Source organism: Hermetia illucens, chromosome 1, assembly GCF_905115235.1.
Source record: "Hermetia illucens chromosome 1, iHerIll2.2.curated.20191125, whole genome shotgun sequence".
NCBI classification, from domain to species: Eukaryota; Metazoa; Arthropoda; class Insecta; order Diptera; family Stratiomyidae; genus Hermetia; species Hermetia illucens.
The window spans coordinates 162,124,831-162,144,800 of record NC_051849.1 but is presented as its reverse complement, the minus strand read 5'-3'; the positions used below and the strand labels follow the sequence as shown (position 1 = coordinate 162,144,800).

The 19,970-nt window shown below is 42.0% G+C and overlaps 2 protein-coding genes across 3 annotated transcripts; both read right to left on the bottom strand.

The window, feature by feature from the left end:
* Positions 1-3,053: 3,053 nt before the first annotated feature.
* LOC119646338 lies at positions 3,054-9,517 on the bottom strand. 2 transcript variants are annotated; one of them, XM_038046763.1, is made up of 4 exons: positions 9,201-9,517; positions 8,996-9,137; positions 3,918-4,189; positions 3,054-3,867 (listed from the first exon to the last, which is right to left on the bottom strand). In XM_038046763.1, the coding sequence occupies exons 1-4, from the start codon at positions 9,408-9,410 to the stop codon at positions 3,208-3,210; spliced, it is 1,284 nt and encodes a 427-aa protein (XP_037902691.1). In that variant the 5' UTR covers positions 9,411-9,517; the 3' UTR covers positions 3,054-3,207. The 2 variants fall into 2 exon arrangements, with proteins under 2 accessions (XP_037902691.1, XP_037902692.1); XM_038046764.1 differs by having other exon boundaries at positions 9,197-9,282.
* An 80-nt stretch (positions 9,518-9,597) lies between these two features.
* Positions 9,598-14,434, bottom strand: LOC119646339. The gene is made up of 4 exons (XM_038046765.1): positions 14,009-14,434; positions 10,821-10,962; positions 10,468-10,739; positions 9,598-10,374 (listed from the first exon to the last, which is right to left on the bottom strand). The coding sequence occupies exons 1-4, from the start codon at positions 14,162-14,164 to the stop codon at positions 9,724-9,726; spliced, it is 1,221 nt and encodes a 406-aa protein (XP_037902693.1). The 5' UTR covers positions 14,165-14,434; the 3' UTR covers positions 9,598-9,723.
* Between the last annotated feature and the right edge of the window lie 5,536 nt (positions 14,435-19,970).

Sequence of the window (19,970 nt, the reverse complement as noted above, 5' to 3'; positions counted from 1 at the left end):
AGGAAGGGAAAATGTTGCCTTCCCGCAAGGTCTTAATGCGCTGAGTAGGTCTGGCTGATGGCGGATTTTTGCAGAGTCCCGATTTTCCGGGTGGGAAATTCATAGCGACTCGGAATACTATTTATAGTGATAAACGAAAACACAAGTTCTCTGCTGACAGGACATAGGCGACAAAGCAAATGTTATTCGTTGGGACTCGGTTTTCATTTCATTGAAACACAGGACAATCAGAAACTTCAACGCTACAAACCACATATATAAGACAGTATGACGAGGAATTTCCGGGTTGGCCGAAGCCAAACGTTGCTGCTTTCATTTTTAAAGAAGAATCCCTTTGTCGAGGACTTCTGCATAATACGTATACACATGTCTGCTCTAGTGCGGACGACTGCTTTTTTCAGAATGCCATCAAGCCCCGGTGCTTTTTCGTCTTGCTTATGTTCTTATACACTTTGAGCAATTCATCTTCGGTGATGCAAGGAATGATTTCTGAATTGGTTGGTCCAATTGCTCCAATCAGGGTGTTTAATCTTTGCGAGAACAGTGTCTCCAGTATTGATTGCAGGATTATCGAGCATGTTATCTGCAGTGTTTCCTTCCCCTTTATTTTAGACATCGCCACATTGTAGGTTATCTCCTAGAGGTTGACGTCTGCTTGGGTTTGCCACTGCAGCTTGTTGGCCGGTTTTCGGTATTTTTCTCTCGGGAGCGTGTGTTATCACGACGGCTTCCTAGTGTTGATTCGTGATCGGGTTTCCTTTGATGTCATTAATCATCGCGTAAGAAGCCCGAGTCCATCGATGTTGCTAATAGACACGTCAATCATTGCCGCAGGAGCACTGTCTGTTCAACTCGAGATAGCAGCACCGTTTTTATATTAATTTTCCGATGAGCTTTGTTGAATCGGTTGCTAACCTTGCAACGTTTCTTTTTAGATGGTCCTTGGTTTCCGGCACGCGGGTAAATACTTATATCGGTGGCTGCACCTATAGGCAACCGTATTTTCGTGTTTCGATCGGACGTCATGAAGAGATGTAATGGTGTCATTTTTATATTCTTCAAAGTCCATTTACGTAATTTCGTGCATTTGATAGTTCCGCAATTGAACCTTCAGTGGTACCAACATATACCTTTTTGGAGCTACGCGGTGTGCGCGACCTGGACTGAGAATGTTGAATCTGCCGTTTAACTGCGCGTGTCTCCGCTTGCAGCTCCGCGAGCTGACTTAATAATTGTTGAACTGACTGTGTTAATTGTATTTCCGCTGTTGAAGAAGATGTTTGCATGTCTGATTTTGCTTCCGCGATGCTTAGCGTCAGAGGAAGCGTGGCGTGGATCTTATCAGCTACAGTTTGTAGTGGCTGACCATTCATACTCGACATATTATTACTGATATTGAAGAGCAGATGGTAGGCGTCTTATCCATAGACTACGAAATAACGGTTCTGGAAATTCGGTAAGGCGGAGACACTGCAGGTGACGGAGGAATTGGAAAGATTTCTCGTCACTCATGGATTTACTTTCCTTGAGCTGCCTTGTTTATCCCTCTTGGCACACAACCGCTTTATCAATTGTTCTCGTAAGCGGCTGAATGAGTTATCTGTCACAGATTCTGAAATTATGCTATCCCCTTTGGTTTTGTATGGCACTGAATGATGCTAGAGGGCATGGTTTTGCAATAAAGTATGGTCGAGGTGTTAAGTGCGAACTGACACACTTGATGTACTTAGATGGCATCAAGCTGTATGCTGAGACTGACAACAATATTAGAAGTCTGTTACGAATAATAGACATGTTCAGCCGTGATATTCGGATGGAGTTTAGATTAGACACGTGCCGAATCCAAGCCATCCGCAAAGGTCATCACGGGCCGCTTGCCGGACATAGCATTGGTGACCTCCACAACGAAGTTATGTCCGAGACAGACTTCTACAAGTACCTAAAAATTCAGCAAGGAGCCCATGCTTGAGTTGGCGATCTGAAGGATGCTCTGCTGTCCGAATTCCTGTGACGTGTAAAGCTGGTGCTGAAATCGCATCTCTCGAGGAAGAATAAAATAAGCACGTTGAATGTATTCGTTATCCCTTCATTGGCTTTTGCATTCGGAATATTGCCGTGGACGAAGACCGATCTAGAAAACGTCCAGCAAAGAATACGGACAACTATGACCAAATTCCGAATGCATCATCCAATGTCTGCCGTGGAGCGGATAAACCTGCCTCGTGACATCGGGGATAGGGGCGTGGTTGATGTGGCGGCATAGCATCATCGCCAAGTCAACTCACTGCGCGCTTATTTTTACAGTAAAGAGCAGGCGAGTCCCTTACATGCGGCTGTCTATAAGGCAGACTGTGGGCTGAATCCACTTAACTTGAAGGATCGATCTTCCCATCCTCTGAATTTGTATTTGTTGAACAGATGGCTGTCTGCTGGGAGCTCTATGCTGAGACTGAGGGGTTCATGTGTGCCATTCAGAACGGCGTGGTCGCGACAGCTCTGCTTGCAGCATGTATTGAGACCGGCAAATTCTGACTGATCGCCATATTCCACACAATAAGTCTGGGGTACTGTTAGTTGACAAGATGCGTCGCTCCGCGTATATTATTGATGTTGCTATCTCCCATAATAGCAACATTGAACGGAAATACGTGGAGAGGAAGGTGAACTATGAGCTATTGGCTCGGGAAATTAAAGAAATTTGGCGTCTTGAGCGGGTGGTTGTAGTCCCCATAATATTGTTAGCTACAGGTATTGTACCTAAATCCCTCACGGCTTCCCTTGATGTCCTGGGACTTTCGCACAGTCTGGTTCAAACCATGCAGAAGTACACCATTCTGCATACGTGCTCGATGTTGCGGGGAGTTCTCAACGGATTCTCCCATTAACCTACCACCGGCCAATACCACCAGCGCCCTTTGGTTTTTAAATAGGTAGGATCGTTCGAGCCTAAATGCTTGGCACTTAGTGCTAGTATTATCATCTGCCGAGATTGTGATAACTCGGAAGTAAGTATCCGGTTTATATTCGAAAGAATTGCACCAAAATAATTTTCTAAATGTTTTCAAACGATCGTAAATTTTATTTCTTTTTGTTAATACTGTGAACACAATTCAAGTTGATTTTGAATATATACTAAATATATGACCACCAAAATAGTTACAAAAATAAATAGAATGTTCAATTTTCAACTCTTAAATATTTTCTTTGTTACTGCTCTCTATCGAAAAATTCAACAATTGCTTGAATAGATTCCGAAATAAATAGTTCAGAAGTTTTATCTTTCTCACATACAGCGGCAATCATTTCCAACCTATCTGCAGACATACATTCAATGTACTTCTCAATATCCTTGTTCCTCAATTGGAAAGTGTAACTAGGATCACACAAAAAGGGAGCATGAAGGGCTCTCATCACCAGCGCCAGACCTTTGTACCGGTCTAAAGTTTCTTCAAAATCCGCATCTGTTAAATGATTCCCTAAATCAATATTCATATTTTCGCAGCAACTTTTCAGTTTTGCATAATAATATTTAGTATATTCAGTAAAAATATCATCTGTTAGGATGGGTTCCCGCAAGTTATAGTAGAGAAATAGCAGAACATCTATGGCTGGTGGTAGACATCGAACTTCTTGAAAATCCACGAACCGACATTGAATTTTAGAGTCTGAATCTTGTCCATCTTCTACTTTCTTGAAAAAGATATTTTTAGGGCGCAAATCACAATGGCATAATATCTTCAGGGTATCATTTGTTGCCTTCAGTAAATCGAAAATGTTATTCATTGACAGAATTAGTTCGTCCTTGATAAATTTCTGTCGCTGGTCGGACTGATTCCTTGCATCTTTTAGAGCTAATGCCTGAATTGCCTGCAAACAAACGTTATTTTAACAAATTTCAAATTACAGGAATTGCTTACCATGAATCCTGTTTGAACCCAAGGATTGTATCTTTCCAGTAAACAATCGTTCAAAGGGGAATCTTTTTGAAGGTTACTTATTCCTTTCGAAATATTTTCTGCAATGCCTTTCGCATGCAACTGAGCCAGTTGTTCAAGACAGGCTTTCGTCAACTCTGGAGATATTTGACTTGAACTTAAACACTGAAAATTCATTTTTTTTATATCCTCCATAACAAGTAGACTGTCATTCGCGAAGTAAAAGTTTGGCCGCCAGTTCTGCTTGATCTCAGCTGCAAAGAAAGATTTTGGTAGATAATTGTGATATCTTTTTCACGCAAATTCTTATAAAAGTAAGCAACACTTGAATATAAAACAAGAGCAATCTATCATAAAAATAATATTATCAACCAAATTAGTTCTCCATCTCTATCAATTTGTTCATATTCTGGGCGTTAAAGCCCATTTTGAACCTTGTTGTCCCGCTTTCTGTCGACGTTGTTACGAATAGTATCAATACTCCAATCAGCTTTTTCAAAATTTGCTAACTAGTATTGATCCCTTTCACACTTAACCAATTTAGCATTTTCTTCTTTCTTAAAAAGACCTTGGAATATCACTCTTCCTCCAAATTCCTCGATATGCGACATGATACATGAAGAGGACCTCCTTGAAGATTTTACTAGAGATTTTATAAAGACAATGACAACCCACAGAGATATCTCAGGACAACAAGTTTATTTACGTGTGCAACCTGTTGTATAGCTCATCTTCCTCTGGAAAGGCTATACAACCTTTTGTGTCACCTTAAATGATCTATTTCTATAATATCTACCTCATTTTCCTTCTACATCTTTAATCTTTGGTAAATCTAATGCCAAGTTGGGCTTATTTCGCTGGGATTTTCCACTTCAAACCATTCTCTAGCGTGTGTCATAATTGTTTCAGTTGGTTTTGCGTTGTTTCCCATCGGGTTAAAAATTCAGACCAATGTTAGCTAGGTACATACAAAATAACTGTACTATCGAAAACGCCTCCCTACGACGGCTGCATCCATCCAATAATAATGTAGCGATGCCTACTATTCAGACTTCCACATCACAGCACTCTTTTCTTCGAATTAAATTCATCGATTATCCAAACCAAAATATTTTAAAAGGGCCCTCATATCACGGGTACAATGGCCTCCAGGAAGGGTCTAATGAGGACTTGTGCGCATGTCTCAGGGTCCGTAGAGGTGTCGACCACCGAGGTTGTATGTGGAGAAGGTGAGTCCCTGAACAGACATAGCATGCTGGAGTCACTTAGCTCTGCTCTGTTATCTGATCAGGGTCGGCGGGGTGTCACAGATTCTCCCCGTTCACCATCTCTGCGGGTCTGATCGTGAACTCCTCTCGATGAGCTGTCCGAAGGCCGAGGAGGACGTAAGGCAAGGACTGCGACCACGACAGAAGTAGCCTTCAGTGTCTGGTACCGCGGACCGTTATTAGATATTATTTTATACTGGACTTCTTTTTCGCCGTTTGTTACAAATGCCACTACGCCCTGCAATCTGCTCTATCACGACCAACAGGCCAATGTGAATACTGCGATTCTCGATGCCACTACTTGGAGGTCCTACTTAGCCCCTTGGTGTTGACTCGGCCGTCTACCTGCTCGCCACCTTTAACTAGCGGTGGCAAGTACACCAAAACCATTTTGTCCTCTCATCACTCCTCTTCTGCTCATCCCTTGTAGTGAACAATGAGGGACTCAACGTCTGCCGCCCTTTAATCTGCTCTACGCAGAGAATGCTTTCCTAACCTGTTATATCCAACCTGATCTTAAGTAACTCTTTTAAACTTAGAATGATGGCATCATGCAAAGCGAACATTCTAGCGACCGATCATAATAAGGGTGAGCACCCAAAATTGAGGACTGCAAATATGTAACTCGCATGAACGCTCTCAGCCAATGGTGAAGCGTTCCATAAAATTACTTTAAGCAATATCTGCGGAGCCCTGGGCGTTGGGGCTCAAGAATATTCCCTGCTTGTTGTAAGAGGCGGCTTTGTCGGCTAACAACATGCAAATTTTGAAACTCTACTGCTACCGAAACATCAGCAACGCCTCGGATAGGAACTGACCTCACGGAAACAACCTTTGGCTATCGAATACTTGGTTTCTTGAACTTTCGCGCGCTCTTCGATGATCATAGCGAAGGTCCTCCGAATGCTCGCTTTCTTCAACTTGAGTGGGAATTCCAGCAATGTAAACTGGGAATCCTGGGGCTAAGCGATATAAAATGGTGTTACTTTGGAGAATATTCTCTTCCTCTTGTGGTATTCTGGAAAGCCAAGTGGTAGCAGACGCGAATCCGGTGTCGGGTTGCTTCTGTCAGCTACCGAAAGGCGCGCTCTCCTGACCTGGGAGCTGGTTTCTGACAGACTAATAATTGCAAGATTTCAATCCAGGTTAAGGAGCATCACAATTGTACAATGTTATGCTCCAATTCAGTCTTTCGATATAGTGGTGAAGGGTGCTTTCCACGAGCAATTAAACGAAGTTCAGGGGAGGCTTCCTAAAGCTCACATTGTGATCGTGATGGGGGAACTAAATGCTAAGGTGGGATATGATTTCTGCATTTTCCACTGCCTCATCATTCGTGACTCATTGTTCGAGCAGAGAGCCTGCCTTAGGTCAGTTGGGTTTCAACTGGGCGACGGCGTACGAACAATCAGATCGACCACTTTGCGATTTGTAATTGATTTAGGGGTTGTTTACTGGATGTGTATAACAAGAGGCACTGACATCGGCCCTAAAAGGGATCACCATCTGATGGTCGCTTGTGTGTTACATTCGTCACTTCTCGCAGGGTTAGGGAGCTGCGACCCTCTAAATTCAATATCAACCGCTTGTATAACCTAGCTATCGCTCGACAGGCGCAGAGCTATTTTGCTGATCGAACGGTAGATCTATGAGTTACCCTGAGAATATCAATGACCATTGGGGTGCCATCAAAAATGATCTTTTCTCGGGTGCTACTCAGGCCGTCGGCCACGTTTGGAAGGGACGTCATATGATCTGGCTGACTACGGAATCGCGGAAGCGGATCAATGAAGGGAAGGGGTTGAAGGTTATATTGAAGGCTGCGCGCTCGAACTCCGATATCGAGCTAAATCCCGAGAAGTTCAGCATAGTGTATGCCATAACAAGGGAGAATTTGCTATTGGGCTGGTCAGAGAAGCAGGAGATGCCGCAGATCGCTATAATTTCAAAATGTATACCGCACCACGAAACAGCTTGAATGATGAACAACTAAAGAGGTGGAAAGAACACTTCACCATGGTTCTTAACCGTATCACATGTTGTGGAGGAAATTGCTAGTCACCGTAACATGCGGATACGGAATGTTCCTCCAAGCAGAAGAGAAATCATTTGGGCCACCAATGTACCCAAACCAAGTAAAGTCGCTGGGCTTAACGACCACCCCGCAGAGTTATTTATCGCTGCAGTTACTGCAGATATGCCGTTTCCGCTAGTACGGAAATCTTGGGAATCCAAGACTTTCCCTAGAGAGTCCAAGAAGGGGATGATCGTTAAGATTCCAAAGAAGAGGGCTAGTTTTGTATGTGACAATTATAGGAGTATTTGCGTGCTCGCTGCCGACACAGAGATAATAGCTAAAATAATCCTGGGTCGCATTAAAAATATCTCGAAAGTTTGATCGGCAGAGAGCAGACTAATCCCCCTGCATTGACCACACCCTACGGATCGTTTTGGAACAGTCCGCGGAGTTTAGATATTTTCTGCACTTGCTCTTCATCGATTTCGAGAAAGCTTTCGATGCCTTGAAAAGGGAGTGTTCTGGAGTGCTCTACGCAGGAAGGATGACATATGTTGGCGCAAAATGTCACGTGCTCCATCCAGGTAAAAGCTCGGAGAATTTTAAGATCCCAAGGGGAGTTCGCCAGGGTTGCATCCTATCTATGCTGAGAATTCAGTGGACGATAACATCTTTCCTCAAACACCTCGACTACGCTGATTGAATCTCCTTGTGCTCTCATCGGGTCATCGACCTTAGCCAAATGATTCTGGATTTGGAAAGAGAGCCAAGTAGAATTTGACTGAAAATAAACATCAACAAAACCAAGGTTCCCAGTCTGACGGGTCATCGCACTTCCCCATCTGCATTAATGGGATCGAAAGCGCCGTTCAATTTGAATATCTAGCAAGCGTGAAGCACATGTCAAGGAGCCGCGAACAATAGCGATAGTCAAGCGGTGAATGGCAACCATATTATATTATAATAGCTGCTGTGTGCTTCTGATTAAGTGTCGCGAATATTGGACCACTAAGGGTAATTGCTCCTTGCATATTGATTACAGTCAAGGTGCTGCATCTATCCTGCTCTTTGCAGTGCCGGTTCATTCAGTGTACAAAAGGCCAACCAATTATAATGATGGCATCAGCTCGGGAGTAATGCGCATTAACATCGTGGGGTGGACCTATACGCTGATTCCTGCCATTAGGGAATGTTTACAAAAAATGTATGAAAGGTCAATTATAATCTCCCGTAGTTTCTTAAGAGGTTACAAATCCTCATTGGTTATACCCGAAAATTTAATGCGGAAAATGCTCGCATGTGAGGGCTATTGAGACTAAGGAGACTACAATAGGAAGAGCAATTCGAGTTCCTAGGCGCACGGAATGTGATGGCATATACGCGGGTAAGGTGAGAAACTGACTTCTTGTTTTATTATGTATGTTTTCCCATTTCATGTATTACATACTCGAGACTACTACCATTAAAACGAAAAACAGAACTCTTCATGCGCAAGTGACTGGACAACGTCGAACATAAGCGATGCTTTTTTTCCACCATACATATTCACAAAACGCGGCGGAAGACGAATCTCCTGTATGTAGTTTTCCTGATTGAGACACATTCAATTCGATGCCGGTATCCATCCCAACATGAGCTGAAAATCTAGTAAGGTTTTGTTTCACCCAGAACCTTAGTACATAGAGTATCCATCCACAGCAGAAACTCCTTATCAGAAGCTATGGGGGAGCCATTAGATACAAGTAGGCATACTTGCATACATGTACAATACTTACATTCCAATCGGTTCATGGTAGCATACATAATCTTCTCTCTGTCAAAGAGCTTTAAATATTTCACTCTGTTACGTTCCATTGGGTACCGCACTGGCAACATTTTTATAAAAAATTGTTGATTACATTCACCATCTTTTTCGTCCTAAATATATATATGCCATGTTAAACGTTTTCTGTTCAAATAGAAACTGTCTTCAATACCCACAGTTTTGAAAGTAACAGAAAGAGAGTAATAATCTCCAGATAAACCTAAATCGTTATCAGCAGGCGCAATATTATAAGAAATCACTTTAACAAGGCCACGGTCGCTACAATCTTTAGACTTGATGACTACATCCAAAATAGTTTCTTGTGGTAATTCAATGGGGAAGATGCTTTCCATATCAGCCTCTTTTGAACTGTTAACACTATCCATCACTGATATTTTCCTGTTAAACAAACTATGAAATAATTTATATTGTCGAATTGCTACTCAAACACTTCTAGATTCAAAACACTTCCAAGCACTCGCTTTAATTACTTACGTATCTCAACTATTGATAAGATAAAGACAACCCGGTGCCTGGTTGATAAGAAAGTTTGCGGAAAAGAAAGCCGAAATGTGATTTGAACGGTAAAGGTCGTCTTGCGACCGGAGATGTGCGTTTATTTATATCTAGATTTTTGAAATACGAAAAGCTCTAGTTAGTGACACGTTCAACTTAAAAAATTACAGTTTTGTAAAAAATTCAGTTCTTATAGATAACTTCCATGAAATATTCCGTTTCTTCAAACATATATTTCCTATATTTCTCATCCTTTTCAATAAGATCCAAAAGGACTTCTCTACGGGACACAGTTCGAAATTTAGCAAACTTTTCAGGATCATTGAGCTGCATATCTTCCATAACCCCAGATGGCAATCTTACCCACGTCGTAACCACGGCATTATATAGTAAAGATACCAATTTCAAGTGGTCACAGCTCTCCAAGAACGCCTCCCATGGAATATGTTCATCAATTCGAATGTTTAAAGCATTAAGTTCGGTAGTCAATTCACTGTAATACCACTCAAGACATAAAGGAAACATAACTGCGCGAGTACTTGGACTGCAGTTGAGATAAATGGCCAAAGTAACATCAATAGCAGGCGGGCAATAGCGGCAGAACTGAAAGTCGACGAGGACAGCCTTTGTTGGGTGTTCCCAGTTTTCATCTTTTGAAATAAATAAAACGTTGTTCATCCAAGTATCTCGGTGACAAAGTACATTTTTGAATCGGCTTGATTCGTTGACCATTTCGTATGCAGGCTCAACAGCCTCAAGGAACTTCTTCTGAATAAAGTGTTGATGTTCAGCGGATTGATATTTAGGATGTGCAGCTAAAACTGCTTGAAATCCCTGAAATGAGTGAGCGCAAATTGATTTTGGAAACTGTTTCGGAACAACAAAGCTAATTGAGGCATTCTATAGACTGATATAAGTGAAACTTACCAAGACTCCTGTTCGAAACCAATCCAAGTGTTTCGCAATTGATGTTTCAAAAAGTTTATCCCCCAGCTGGGATCCAATTGTTTTACCTTCGTCTAACTCGTACGCAATACTGGAAGCATGCATGGCTGCTATATTTGATAACAACAATTTCATATGATCAGCCCTAGGCTCCACCCCTTCTGGAAGGCATCGGTATCCTGCTGCGGTCAAGTTCTCTAGAACGATAATATCATCCCGTGCTAAAAAGCACTCTGGTTTCCACTTCGTTTTGCCTGTTAAAAAATGTAATTATTGACAACGGAACGTCAACTTTTGCATATAATTCCATTTAGAGTTCAAGAAGACACACTTACTATATTTTGAAATATCACTAAGTATACCAAAATAGAGCTTTGCTTCCTTGGTGAAAATCTTCCCAAGGTCATCTTGTTCGTCTTCTTTTAATGGTGATGGTATTTTGATGAAATAAGTCTTGAACTTTGTAGCATCCCATCCCTGTCAAGAAAACAAAAATGTAATGTAACATTGCGGTAGTTGGGATTAGCCAAATACAATCGAACAAAACTGTCAGGTCCTTCCATAATGATTATGCTAAGAAATTATCGGTGCTCGTTGATATTCGCTGGTTGATGTTTTGAAACTGTCTTTAAAGCAAAATATCCTGGGGTATCCACATCATTTGGCCAAATAATAAGTAGTCGACCTCCTTTCCCATTAAGATCTCTTGTTGCGGTAACCGGAGGAAGTACCATATGAAACCTCTTTAGAGAGGACATAGATTAGCATGTTTGTCACTACATAACTTTTGAATGAAACTACGTCAAACTTTTCACAAAACAGCGTTAATTATATGATCATTCTCCTTGCCATCTTGCTCGGAAATATCTTTCAATAATTAAGGCTTTCTTGAGAACAAAACCTTATTAAAATCGGTTTACTATCTGTCTGTCACACGCACTGTTCTCCGAAACGGTTACACCGAACATCCTTCTATGTGGAACTTAAGGAGGTTCTGACATGTGCAAAAGAGGGATGTAAAAGTTTTTTTCACCGAATATAGTCATATGGGGTATCAAATGAAAGGACCCGATTTATACTTTCCAAGTCAAGTCTCAGTTTTTCTGATTGCGGAACAAGGGAGGGAGGGTGTTATAAAGGGTTCACTTAAATTAAATGGCCATTATCAGAAACTATCCTACTCCTAATAGATAAAATGTACCCGAATATTATTACATGAAAGATCAATAAAACCTTTCACACCTCAAAAGCCGGGCCTCCGGCTTTCCGACTTGTTTCAAATCTGCAAAGGTTTGCACCCTGTATACAAAGAAGAATCAGATCAGAATATAATAATCTTTCTCAAAGCTAACAACGCAGTGGTCCCGCCCAGTGCATGAACCGTCAGCAATTTGGTTATGCCAAAACGTACTGCGCATTCTTTACTGTGTATGCCATCTACGATGCATTCCGTAAAACAATTCTGTACACCAACAACAAACAAGTCGCTGACCACTTCAGGTTTTGTCTTCGTCTTGTGAGGGACACTTTATGCACGTTTTCCTATTCGGACATAGCTACGCATGCCAAATATTTCTTTTTTCTTTCTTTATATATTGCGAAATTAGAGGTTGGGTAGGGCTGACAACCCTACACGGAAAACAACTTTTTACGAAGCCACAACAGAAGCCTCGGACTGGACTGACAACACAACGACGAATCCGGCAACAACAACGGAAGAACGATTTACGCATTTTCTCCTGGAACGTGCGCTCCCTGTAGGTGCTAAGCCGATACCCTGCCCCAATATAGGGTTGATGTAACAGCGTTGCAGGAGATGCGTTATTTTATCACGAACTCCGGCGAGAGGAGAACCGACTTCACAGACGGTGAAAGGAAGGCTGGGAGAACCAACAGGTCTGTGAACTCGAAAAGTTTAGGAAGCAACCGCACCAGGCGCGGAAGTTTTACTCACAAGTCAGCAGTGTTCACCCTGCCGAGACAAAGAGGGAAATCTGATTTCCGACATAATGGGCATATTCGAGCGATGGGTTGAGTACTTTGATGAACTACTGAACAACCAGAATATCAGCGAGTTGGAGGTCCAGCCAACTGAAAACAACGGACAAATACTGCCCCCACTAAGTATAGAAGAAACAGTCTGTGCAATTCATCGACTTAAAAATCATAAGTCGCCAGGAGTCGATGGAATTACAGCCGAATTGGTTAAATATGGTCCATCCGAAAAATTACACCAAGTGGTTCATCAACTTATACACAAGGTGTGAGACAGCAAATCAATGCTTGACGACTGGCAACGAGGCATTATCGGTCCCATACATAAAAAAAGAGATATCACACAGTACAGCAATTATTAGAGGTATCACGTTGCTGAGTACCATCTATAAGATATGCTCCTCTATCTTGCTAGGTTGGGTAGCCCCATATGCCCAGAACATCATTGGTTCATACCAAAGACGCTTCACTCCAGGCAAATCAGCACAGATCAGATTTTCTCTCTGCGGCAAGCGATGGAAAACTGTGGGAAAATGGACATCAGTTGCATCATCTTTTCATCGACTTGAAAGCCGCCTATGATAGCATAGCCAGGGTAAAACTGTACACGGCCCTGAGAGAATTCGGTATCCCGACGAAATTGATAAGACTGACTAGGCTGACCCTGACCAATGTGCGAGGCCAGATAAAAGCAGCTGGGTCACTCTCAGGACCATTCGATATCAACAACGGTCTACGATAAGGGGATGCCCTATAATACGTCCTCGTTAACCTGGCCCAAAAAGTGATTCGTGATACTCAGGTAAATGCTAGGGGTGCGATCCTGTTCAAGTCCACCCAACTACTGGTTTATGTTGACGATATTAATATTATGGGAATAACAACCCGAAATATGCAAACTACATCCAGGCTGTAATCGGCGCCCTTGGGCTAGACATTAATCAATGCAAGGCGGAGTACCATACATAGTATCAGCGCCAAAACCGAAGAACGAAGAACCGACAACATCAAATCGCACTGGTCAAAAACGGGCAATAAAAATGAAGGTGACTACGACTTGGATAGACCAGGACACCAGACAGGTTTTAGGGGGGGACGTCTAGAGTTCGTTATCAAGACAGGCCTAGGCCGAATACCAGTTGCTGCGCCGTTGGTGATGATTCGTATTTACTAGCCCAGGAACAGCTACTAAGATAGAATTGATATCAGCTGTTGCAACGTAGTTTTCTCAGTTGCGCTGGCACTAGCTAGTAGTGCCAACTTTAATACGACTCCTTATCTTCTCGTCTGTACAAGAAACAACTACATCTATTGTATATTGAAATCAACAAAGTCTACGATGCAAACATCGAACGCAATAAAATAATGTAAACAAAAACTCATGTCTCAACCGTGTCTCTCCCGCATCTACATACGAGTAATGTACCTATTTAAAACAATGAAGGTGAGTTACCTTTATCTAGTCCGCTTCGTAGTAATAAAATCTCGCTACTAAAAGTGATCAGAACCACGATCCTCCGATACTTACATCTTTGACATTGAGTTCCAGAATGAAGTAATCTCCCAAGAAACCTTTTTTCTCACCGCCGATGGGTTTAATCCGATGATCGATAAGAGTAACATCTTTTCCGAAATCTTTTTGCGCGATTTGCAAACACTCTAGCGATGTGAGTAAAGGCTCCATTCTGTTAGAAATATCTTTATCACTTGTTGATTCTGTACACTCTCTTCATAAGATTTTTTGATTTTATGATCGTATTGTGTATTAAAGGACACTTAACAGAAAAGTAAACTCAGCGAAATACGATTGCAGCTCAACGGCAAATCTTGTAATACTAACCACCCTCACGAGAAGCTGGACGCCGCGAAACTATGTATACTTCCGTATCTTGTTACTAATCGCGCAAAGACCGTAATGACAAGCTAACATATGTAGATACGCTTGAATATATAGATGTTTGAGGAAGAAGCTTATTTTCATTGATTAAAAACTTCACTTTAAGAGCAGCTCAGCTCATGCTATATTTTGATTGGAAGTAATCTTTCGGGCAAGTGTTTGGATGTAACTTCTGTTCTTCGGCCAAGCAGCCATAATAAAATAAACGAGAATTCACTTGTGCAGGCCATGTGTATTTACAAAGCAAAAATTGTCACTTCTCACAGTGAAAATGAGACGCCTGAATTAAAAGGTAACTATGTCGTAGTAGACGGTCCCAAACCGATTTAAGAGAGAGAACGGAAGAGTCACTACACTCTAAATGGCTGTGAAACACCTAACTGCCTCAGGAAGATGGTGGGGTGATTATACCCCGACTAATTGTATTGTCTATTAAGACAAGGTGTCAATGGCTGAGGATCGAGGATCCCCAGAATGATCGTTTGCTCCAACAAAGGCTACAAGGTGAGGTAAGATGGTGCGTCTCTTGGGAACACTAATCTGAAAACTCTACCAGGAGCAAGCGTAAATCCAATGTCGGAGTAATGCTAACTGCATCCACTAGCTATACCCGCATATACTGGGAACCTGTATCGGACAGAGTATTAACTGCCCAATTCAACGCAGTCTAGGAAAAACTCATGAGGGTAACCTTGCGATTGTTCTGTGTGGCCTGAATGCCAAGCCAAGGCCAATCGTATAATAGCACCTTACATAGACAAAACTACGGTCTTGAAGAGCGCAATGGAAATTGTGAGGGGTCTCTCGTCACTGATGGCACACTGCTTGAACCCAGCGGCGGAACGATGAGTTGAAGTTCAACTTAACAGGAACATATATCTACTCAGATTGATGACTTCCCAATTAGCAGAAAAGTTGTCTTCTGAACATTCGAAACAAGAGAGCCACTAACACCGGCCTCAAGATAGATTTTCACTTGATAATCGGTTGCCTTCTCCTGCATATCGCGTTCACACCTTCTCGTGAGTGTGAAGCCTCGTCTTCCTAGTCTCAAAGAGATCTGGTTTCGGAACCTGGCTGTCATTGAGTAGTGGAAAAACTAGCTAAATGATCGGAAAGCAAATATCTCGAACAACTCGCGAAGGAGGTCCCTTTTCTCCGATGGAAGTTAAGTTGTTGGTCACGTACCAAAGAGGCTCCATAAGATCTGTCTTAATGGTAGGAATTGAAGCGAACGTGATACATTTGACTTCCAGTCCCGCGGCAAATTTCGAGGGATGCAATATAGGTTACGCCATGACAAAAAGTAATTTGTTATTGCGGTAGTCAGGGATACAAAAGCTGCAGAAAATAATAACAATTTCGATACCGTATACCGCACCACCGGCTAGTTATTCTAGCCGGTAGTCATAAGTCTCTCAATGGTCCTATTAGGGGCGATAACGGTTGACATCTCATTCAGGGCGGTGAGTAGCTTTATGGTGGGAAGATTTCACCACGGTACGAAACTGTATATATCTAGTAAATCCCCACCCGCTTTGGCTAAAAGGGCTATACGGATATATACTACTCCTCCAGACGATGTTATTGTTGTTTTTTACTTGTCCTCCGGGACCCGGCGGGCTAACAGTCCAAACAAGACCTGATATCACCCACGAAGTGCATCAACAGGACTGATGGCCGGCACTTACCTTATGTTGCCAGAAACTATCGTTTATGATCAAAAACAGCCAAACGCAAATTTATTAAGTTTGATTCTTTTTCAGCCGAGACACTTAAAACACATAAGTGTCAAAGGTTGCCCGAACAAACAGGACACGTGATGCAAACAGGTATTAGTTATTGGTATTTTAGGGTTATGAATGTTTATTCGTTATTGAGTTAATAATATTTAAGTTGAAAGAATAAATTCACGCACGCGATGCACATTAGTGTTTTTTAGTTGTTATCGTTGTTGATAATGATGACCAGCATGAATTATAAGTTTTAGTATACAAACAGGGAAAACAGGATGCATTGTAGAATCGGGGAGGATTGAGGTCCACCAAACCAAGATTCAGTATTCCTTCGAGTGCAATAAAAGATTGCCTGCATCCTCCATCCAATAGGCCCCCAGCAGACTAGAAAGCCAGTAGCAACTTGACGCACGAACAAATAGCTAGCTAAGATACCTACCGAGATCTGACACTGTGTGGATCAGGTGCGACTCTTGGTGCGCCGAGAGGTAATGATAGATCAATACAAGAAACAAGAACGGGTTATAAAAATAAAACTAGGTAGCTTGCTCCTACTACAATATATTTTAATAGTTAGTAAATACGTATTTCGAAAGCTACTTACTCTCTTCCTCAGTACTTAAGCTATAACTATTTTAAGAACGGGTTGGCAGGAAATGTCGTGCTGCGAAGAAACTGAAACTATATGTGTTATAATCTGACTCTTGCCTCCTTAAAAAAATATAAAAAGCCACAAATTATGCAAGGATCTCTACTCAAAAAAGATTTGTTGAAGGTTAAAAAACTTATTATACCATCTACATTTAACCTGAAACCATGCAAGTGTTACATTTGTCTGAATCTATGTTTCCAAAGGTTTTGAGAAAAACTTATTATATTTGTGTGATTGGTCTGAAGACGATTCAATAATTTTTCTTCGGAAGCTGTAATCGTACGCGTAGGTTACGATTGAATTATGGGTAAAGCAGCGTGAATGTTAGAGAAAACTGACACGTGATATTGCCGAAAAATCATTCCCCTACTCTCCATAGTAGTGTTCCTAAATTGCCTTCAGAACATCTAGAGATGAGGGTTTGTTCAAAATTGTTGGACAAGAACCCAAAGCCTTATAGACATCTACATGGACGAGTTCATTTAATGGATGCCCGGCATGCGACGGGCTGCATAGAAATTTTAAAGACTTAAAAAGGGGGCAGAAACAAGGGCATGTATAATGATGATAATGATGCACCCACCGTGAAAGCCACCTTGATAGCCTGAAGCACGTCAAAAAGTTTAGCCGTTAAAACCGAATTGACATAAAAAACGTCAGATTTGCGTCCCATCCGGACCAATCACCGCACAGGCAGATCCACCACCCATGAACACAGCATCAGAGGTCAGGACCAGAAAACCCCGTAATTAGAGGCCCTCCACCGCCCTACCATACGCAGCTGCTACCTGGGCTCTGCCACAGGTCCCCCCAAATCATACGACAGGAAAGTCTGAATCTTATTAGAGGTTGCGGGAACAACATTGGGAAGTACAGTGCCAAACAAGCTTCGAAACGACTTACAGATCGAAGAGACACCATTTTCAGCATCCGAGTTCTGAACCACCAAATGATAGGTTTTGGCATTTCTTTCCTTTAATTTCAGAAGTTCTCTGGAGAGAGATCTATAGAGATTGATGGCCTCACGGGATGTAAGAACCCAAGAAAAACCAGTTGCAAAATTAATCAACCTGCCTGCCTTTACGATTTTAGGAATAACGGAGTTCAAGTTGTCTCTGACCGAACTCATCCGCGTTATCTCCCTACCTAAAAATGATGGATTTGACATGGGCAAGGGTAAGATTATTAATTTTAATGAGAAGGGGTATTGCCCTGCTTCCTTTGAACAATATAGATTGGGATTTGGTTATGTTGATTGGTAGGCACAATCTTTAGGATTCATCAACAAACGTACTTCTTCTTCTTTTTCTTCAGCCTTTGTCCCGTTCACAAGCGGGGTCGGCTCGTCGTGATCGGCTTCGCCATTTGGCTCTATCGAATGCCTGATCTGGGTGCAATCTCGAGGCTTTCAAATCCCCATCTAGCGTATCAAGCCACCGTTGCTTAGGTCTGCCTTTTGGACGTTTACCATCGACTTCGATGTTCAGACCAATCTTTGCAAGTGAATTCTCGTTTGCACGAATTGCGTGCCCATACCATCGAAGACGCCTCTCTCGCAACTTTTCCACGATCGGTGCAATCCCATAACGATCGCGGATATCCTCATTTCGGATGTGATCTAAACGTACTTAATAATAATAATAATCGTTGGCGCAACAATCCAATTGGATCAGGGCCTTAAAGTGTGTTAGAGCACTCCATTCAAGACCATAACGGCACACTACAGTACACTGTAGGAGGCAATGTGGTCAGCATTACGCTCGCCCTAGATTATTACCCTGATTTGACTCAGGTACTCATTCACAGCTGAGTCGACTGGTATCCGACGTCAAATCACGATTCAAATTCCACTGCCACCAGTGAGATTTGAACCGCGACCTTCCGTATGATAACCTTGTGCTCTAACCACTTGGCTATCCGGACTCAAACGTACTTACCTGCCTTAATATAATCTCGTCTGTCAACACGCTCAAACGGCGTAAATCCGCTAGGTTTAATGGGCTTTCTGCGGAACTATATTTTGCAGATTTTGTCTGGGCGTATTGAAATCATTGTTTCGGGTGCAACTTTTGCTTAATGTCAACGAAGACTAGGCCCTAGCCCTGCATAGTCCGCCACAAATTGCGGCTCTTCTACGACGATTCTTTGGTCGAATAGATAGCATATATTGGCAGCGGTTTTAGCATAGCCAGGGTGATATACATAATCTTATCCCTGCCGAAAGGCCTCAAATATTTCACTCTATTTCGTATTAGCGGGAATGTCCACAATTTTAAAAAGAATAGAGAAAGCATAATCGTCACCAAATAAACCTAAATTTTAATTATCAGCAGGTCAGTACAGGATCAGTACAGCCTCCAAATTTCGTTAGCGGAGCCGAAAATGTTTTTATGTTGCGATTCAATGGAAAAGCTGTTTCCCATATCGACCTTACTTTCTTTTCACCCTTGACATCTTTCTTACAAATTATATAAACAACGCTGGGCCGAGGTGAAAATTATACGTAGGTGAAGTCAAAATTATGCGCGCACCCTTATTATCTATCTGTTTATTGAAATTTTTAGTCCGGGAACTTTCCAGAAATCCAGGCCCGGGGGAATCCCCACTTCAGGCCAGAAACTACGTAATATTCTATATTGATATATGATATCTATTTTTAGATTCGAACCACTGAATTTAAATAGTTGCCTGCAAAATTTTTCTCTGGTTGGATCTACCATTCTTACTTGGCAATCGAATTCCTTCTATAACAGCTCAATTAGATTGAAATCGGGCTATTATGGTGGCCATTTCATTACTTCCAGTACACCTTCGTCTTAACGTGTTGTGTAAAACAAAACCTTATTAGAATCTATTCCATGTCTGCCTATCCGTCTGTCTGTCTGCCTTTCACACGCGATTTACTCGAAAACGGCTGAACCAATTCTCACAAAATTTGGCAAGATCGTGTGGTCTGTGAATCCTTTTTCATACAACGGATGGCATCATTTTGCATGCAAAATGGGAGGGGGGTGTAATTTTTTTAAACGGAATATAGTCACATGAAGTATCAAATGAAAGGACTCAATTAGAACCTTTCGAAACTGATCCTATTTTCGATACTGGGTGAGGAGTGCGGCCTCAAAATATGTGTCCCGAAAAATGTAACAGGTCTCGTTCTCAGAACCTATCCAACCGAAAAATCAGAAAAAATGCACAATGGTCC